General features: G+C 44.1%; 2 protein-coding genes across 6 annotated transcripts in view; both read right to left on the reverse strand.

The window, feature by feature from the left end:
- Window positions 1-1,237, reverse strand: part of arhgap4b (Rho GTPase activating protein 4b) — a 39,583-nt gene extending 38,346 nt beyond the window's left edge. Inside the window, exon 1 of one of the 2 annotated variants that reach the window (XM_050065571.1) lies at window positions 1,020-1,237. The gene's annotated coding sequence lies outside the window, so the exon portion shown is untranslated. The remainder of the gene's footprint in view (window positions 1-1,019) is intronic. The other variant, XM_050065570.1, reaches the window with a different exon arrangement.
- Window positions 1,238-2,989: 1,752 nt separating this feature from the next.
- zgc:103759 (U8 snoRNA-decapping enzyme) overlaps window positions 2,990-6,578 on the reverse strand; it is a 7,478-nt gene continuing 3,889 nt past the window's right edge. For all 4 annotated transcript variants that reach the window (XM_050064900.1, XM_050064899.1, XM_050064902.1 and 1 more), the window contains exons 4-5: window positions 3,597-3,837; window positions 2,990-3,467 (exon numbers count right to left, since the gene is read on the reverse strand). In XM_050064900.1, the coding sequence (XP_049920857.1) occupies window positions 3,225-3,467; window positions 3,597-3,837 (484 nt within the window). In that variant the 3' untranslated portion in view covers window positions 2,990-3,224. The remainder of the gene's footprint in view (window positions 3,468-3,596; window positions 3,838-6,578) is intronic.

The following is a 6,578-nucleotide window of genomic DNA, read 5'->3' on the forward strand; positions in this document are numbered from 1 at the left end:
TGTGCACCTTATGCTTGTGCAAGCACAGTAAATGCACATTAAATATATAATTTGTCACATGGTGCAAAGAGTATTCTGCATGTTTCGAATCAGTGTGAAACCTGTTTCTTTGTTGATTAAATGCAGTGAAGGCAAGATGGTCAACCATCATGCTGTTTGATGTTTGAGGGAGTTGCATCTTGATTTTAAGCACTGTATCAACCTGTAAGCATGCATTTCCACGATTCAAATCAACCACGATCACAATCTCAGCACGCCCATATTGTATGTTTAAGATACTGGCACTGGATTAGGTTAGTTGAACTTCAGCTCATCATATTTGAAAGCTACAAGCGCTTTTTAACGTTACAATTTTCCCAGGCAAGGCTGCTCTGCCACATTACCATCACAATCTTTGTTGTTGCACTGTAAAAGCAACAGCACAAAGGAAATGCCACTTTGTAGATGCATCAGAGAGGGCTGTTTGAGCCATTTGCTTATCTTCATTATATAATAACAGAACGTGAATTAGCTGTCAGTGGTGTAGGTGATAAGCTGAGCGGGGGGAATTAAGGTCCCCCCAGCTCTCACGGCACAGGGGTGTTGAGTTATATTTACAATGGCCGTAAATCACCCCATATGGTCAAGGCACTGTAGCAGTGCTCCACACAATGGCCACATAAACACCCCAGCATAATTACACACGCATGTAAACACACACACACACACACACACACACACACACACACACACATACACACAGAGCATCAACACTGCAAATGGTGCACACATATTACATAATTGATACCCCCAACAGCCAGTAGCCTACATCCATTTGTCCACTTAGAAACCCCCAAGTGAATACAGTGTGCCTTTAAAACACTAAACTATATATAAACACACAGACATTCACTTTAGTCACGCATGCACACAAGCATGCACGCACTTTTACACACTCACACACACACACATATATATATAGTATATACAAACACACAGGTTGTTATTGGATTCATGTGCAGCGTGACAGCCGTACATACCTCACTTTGTGGTCCTCTGCTGTCTCTTTCTGTCTGTTCCTCAGCTCTCCTCCTCTCTTCTCATCTCTCGTTCTCTCTATCACACACACACAGAGCAGTGTGTTTGAATCTGACAGATTTCTCTCAGCTCAGTACCCTCCTCCCTCTCTCTCTCTCTCTCTCCCTCTCTCTCTCTCATTTCTCAGGCACACACACACACTCTCTCAAAAGCAGCCCTCCCTCCTTTCTTTCTTCCCTCTCCTGCCAAATATGCCAAATAGCCTCCCCCCCCCTCCTCTCTCTCTGTCTCTCTCTCTCTCTCACTCCAGAGCTGCTTCTCTCCTCCCATTCCCTCCCTCTCTCCCTCTCTGCCTTGTGAAGCAGTGTGAAAGCCACAACCAAAGCCACGCCCCGTGCTCTCTCCTCTCCTCTGGGCGGCTATAAATACCGCTGCTGCTATGAATATACTGCCTTTCTCCCTCAGCATCCCTCGCTCCAGCTCTCCCCCCCACCTCCATCCATCCATCCCTCGCCTGCACTGCCCTCCCTCCCTCTCCCGCTCCAGCCCTCCATCCCTTTCTCTGTCGAATTGTTTTTCTGATGACCTTGTATTATTCGCCCTTACAACGCCATCACATGACAGCATCCTTTCCCCTTCGCGTACTCTCGTGCAGGATGCAACCGTTTCCATGCATGCACGCACATACACGTGCATGCTTCAGAAAGGCATGTCATCAAGCAGCTGCGTTCACACATACAAGCACAAAAGGAGCCACAGACTTGCACAGACGCGACTGTAGACAACGTACGACTCGTCTCCTGTGTTTCCTGTCTGTTGCGCCGGATGTGGTGCATTTTTTCCTCTTGACAGCTGAGAAAAACACGCTGATTGAGAGACATGTATCGACAGCAGATCACATTGTACTTCACTCACTCCGTCACAAAGAAGTCCAACTTGCATCACTAATTCTATCCACACCTGAACAAAGATGAGTCAATCTGAATATAGTTATGATTAATGGATGTGCCTGTCCATGTAAAATGACTCTGCAATAAATATATTGTATAAAAGACTGAATAAAACATGAGTGAATCAGTGCGTTTCTGTCAGCATCCTTCATCCCCTCACTCCATCTTTTAGGTGCATTTTGTATCCGATTTATCAAACACAGAGGTTGGTTTATCACACTGACGGCAGTGTAATGAATCAAACATAAACTCTGTGTTTTGTTTTATGATCTCAGCATGTACTCCTGCACTATACAGTAAGTACACGTAATATATCCAACATGTCAGGCGGATTCACCTGCAAAAAAACAATGGATAGATTGTGCATTTACAGTAGGTATCATGAACATTAGGCAGCATCATGTCTCTGCTCTTGCTCACTGCCAGCAATATTGTCTGGGAATGAGGTTACTAACATCTGGTGCAGGCGCGTTATGCGCACCGAGGGTACACTTAAACGGAATCAAATCTTCGCCTGTAGGCTATATAGTATGTCACGGACGTAATTAATCCTTGGATTGCACCAGCGCCGCTGCAATAACTTCATAAATGAAACCACCAAAACTGTGAGTAGGACAAAGACAAAGAATTCTACCTGAATGGAAAGAATGTTTTTTTATGCTGCCCCTTTTGATCTTGGTAGATATAGAGTACCACAGGGTGCCTGTGCATTGCCATATAAGGTAGCACAGCCCCGTGTAATGACTTGTACGGTTCTGGTTGCTTTTCAGAGTCATGTGTTGCCTCCTTTTGTCTGTTGTTTTGCATGCACTGGCACCAGCTTGCAATATTTTGATGTGTCTAATATCCTGATAGAATCGTTAATATGTTATCATCATCATAACATAAAAATACAAAAAGGTTTGATGAAGGAAAGTCGTTTGCTATGGCAATTGCTTTCACATCATTTACTGAGTTTTTTCAAGTTTTCAGTTTAAAATCAACAACAGGAGTAAAATGACAGAAGAAGTGGGAATATCATGGATGGTTAAATGATTTTATTTGCATTAATGGTGGAGCAGTTGACAATGTTTTCTCCAAACTGTTTGATGCATGAGGCAATTATGAGTCACCAGCTCAGAATCAGTATCACAGTGTGTTTGTGTGTGTGTGTGTGTAGGATTAAGTGTGTGAGTGAAAGATTGTGTTGAGCACTGCTGATGGCCAAACTGTAAGTGCGTGCTTGAGAGGATGTGCTGATGCACGTGCAGGTGTGTTTCAAAACCGTTTCCTCGCCTCTGTTAGCGCAAGGGCCCCATGCAGGTCCTCTGCGTTTTGTGTGTGTATCTTCAGCGAGTGTGCGAGGGCTTTATGCAAGTCCTCAGGGGTGACCAGGTTGAAACGCAGCAGAGAGTCGACCAGCTGGGAGCGAGCGCTGCCGATGAACGAGTGCGAGAGGAAAGGCGCGAGGCCTCCCCCGGCTTTCATGGTGTAGAGAGGGACTCTGACCGTTCCTAGAACCTGAGAGAGACACACACACACACACACACACACAGAGAACAGGTGATAAGGAACAGAGCATGAGATCGGGTAAATGGCTGCAATCAGTCATTCTAGACAGAAAAATACACACACACACACACACGGTACCTCCTGTCCATAATCTGTTGCAGTGGATACAGCCGCTCTCTCCACCTCCCTAATCTGCTCCTCCTCCATCTTCTTCACGTAGAAGTGAAGGATAAGGCGGGAGGAGCGGGAGGGAGAGGAAGCAGGGGCAAATCGGGAGTCCACATGATCTTCTACCGATATTGGCACTGCCACGCCCAGCTCCTCCAACAATTCCCTGCTAAGCCCCGCTTCCAGGGTCTCCTCCGATGGATTAACGAGCCTGAAGTGTAGGAGGTGGGGGCAAAGGTCAGGATCAGATATGAAAGCAGATAAACAATTTCAGCTGTACTGCTCTCCCGAGACTCCTCAGTGCAGAAGTAAATAAATCAAGCTGAATGAAAAGCTCACTCAATTTAAAACAACAAAACTAGTTTGCTGAGCTGCTCCTGCCTCAAGTCCATAGACTGTGTAAAGGAAGTGGACGTAGCCACTGTGACGTCCCCCATGAATTTGTCGACTACCATAGAGTGCCCCAGAAATGAGTCCTAAAACCCGGAAGTTAGCATTTTAGCACTCCCAGTTCCCGCGTCTCAAAGTCGATGGTTTTTTTAATGGAGTTTTGGTTGGATGCCTGAAATAAGGTCTTATCACGAGCTTAAGAGACTTTCCTGTTTTGTTCTACAACGTAAAATACGTCAGTTAATACCCCACTTGTGAACCTAGAAGCTTTTATGTGTCTTTAAAATGGTGGATGCTAACAAGTTGCTAAATGAGACTACAGACCACCATCAGGCCGAACGGGGGCAACGTTAAGACATGCAACTGTAGTGTAGTTTGTTTATAGCCTAACATTAGATTTTACTTAAAAAAAATTACTTCAAAAATCATAAGGAGTGTTCATTTGTGAAGATTACCTTGCTAAACAAAACATTTTTCTAATACCTTATTTTCTGCAATAGTCAAGAATCCAATGCAAAAATCCCATAGGCTTTTTGACGAGGGAACCAGGGCGAAGCTAACTTCCGCGTCAGCCTAAAGAAAAACGTCATCCCTGAGGAGGATTTTTTTGCATTATAGACCAGAGGGTGGAGCTGTGGAGGAGTGAGGGGTGGATCTGGACACTGCCATGGTACAGACTTGTAAATCACAAAATAGCCATGCCCAAGTGCATACCCTGCTGTATCGTCTATTACTAAATAGGACCATAACTTAAAAAATGAACATCATGCCATATTGAAGAAGACTTGAAACTAGCAATTGGGATTATAAACCTATCAGGAAAAAGTTTACTGCGATAATGAATCACATGAGAAGAAGGGTTTCTCGCTGACTTTTATACTATTGGACTTCTTTTAGCAACCAGTGAAGTCGCCCCCTGCTGGCCATTAGAAAGAATGCAGGTGTAAGACACTTTTCAGACCCCGAGATACAGTAGTATCTCCTCACCCTTAGAGATAGGGTGAGGAGCTCGGACATCTGGAGGGAGCTCAGAGTAGAGCCGCTGCTCCTTCGCGTTGAAAGTGGTCAGTTGAGGTGGCTCGGGCATCAGATCAGGATGCCTCCTTGGCGTCTTCCGCTGGAGGTGTTCCGGGCACGTCCCACTGGTAGGAGGCCCTGGGGCAGACCCAGAACACGCTGGAGGGATTACATATCCCGTCTGGCCTGGGAACGCCTTGGGGTCCCCCAGGAGGAGCTGGCAAGTGTTGCTGGGGAGAGGGATGCCTGGGGTGCTTTGCTTGGCCTGCTGCCCCCACGACCCAGCCCCGGATAAGCGGATGAAAATGGATGGATGGATGGATGGATGGAGATAACCCCTTGCTCAAGTTACAATAAAGTCAAAAGTCATTGGATCTTTCAATCTGAGACATCTCTGCTCTGATGGCTGTTTTCGTTCAGGCGTGGTGGATTCTCGTAAATGCCATTAGAAACATTTGGTAGAAAGATAAGAAGGTAGGTAAAAGATGTAAAAGAGGTAAAAGATATGAAAACAAAAGATGTAAAAGTAACAAGAGTCTACAGCCATGCTAGCACTTTTGTGAGGCTGTACGCAGACACAGCTGTGTTTTAGCTAAATGCTAACGTTGGCAGGCTTACGTGCTGATGTTTTGCAATTATGTTTACTACCACGTTACCATGTTAGTTTAGCATGTTAGCATGCTAATATTTGCCCTCATTTGTTGGCTCTAGTGCTAAACACAAGGTATAGCTGAGGCTGATGTCATGAACGTCATTAGTTTTGCAGGTAGCCTATTTGATCATGAGCCAAAGTATTGGACAAATTTAAATTTTGACCTGATGAAAAGCGGGGATCACCATAGTTAAAAAAAAATATATCCTGAGGGAAACATGAATGCCTGAATCACATTTCTTGATAATCAATCCAATGGTTGTTGGGGATATTTTACTTAAAACCACAAAATGTTGTGGCAATCCATCGAGTGGATAGAGAGATTTTTCACCAGACAAAAAATACTTTAACCTGCTAATAAAAAAAAAAAAGAGGATCACCAAGGTGATAAGGTTTTGAGCTTTGGGCACCATATGTACTAAATTTTATAACAAGCCATCCAATGCTTGATTTTTCAGTAAACTGATGAACAATATTTTCCCATGATGCATTGTACAAAGAACGTGCAGAAGCTGGGGCTTTGTAAATACCCTAGAAAACAAAAAATATAGCTAAGCAGCTAATTGCATTTTTTCAGTAAAATCTTTCACAAGCGGAAAGAAGCACCAAAATTGGCACAAATACTCCTTGGTGGTTGTTCTTTTGATAAAACCCATTAGCCACGCAAAAATCAAGATGGCCGCCATTTTTTCCAAGATGGCCCCCAATTCAATCCCAGAAATGCTATTTTGGGGGCAACTTTGTGTAAAATTGTCCAATAAGTAAAATCTTGATATCTAATCATACATTTTTGACCACAGAGAGGCCAGATTTATTGTATTGGAGAGGCCAAGAAGCTTCCTTCTACCATATTTCAGCCATTGAAAGAAAATATTATGCTTACTGATCTCTGG

The sequence above is a fragment of the Epinephelus moara genome, chromosome 16 (assembly GCF_006386435.1).
Source record: "Epinephelus moara isolate mb chromosome 16, YSFRI_EMoa_1.0, whole genome shotgun sequence".
Taxonomy (NCBI): Eukaryota; Metazoa; Chordata; class Actinopteri; order Perciformes; family Serranidae; genus Epinephelus; species Epinephelus moara.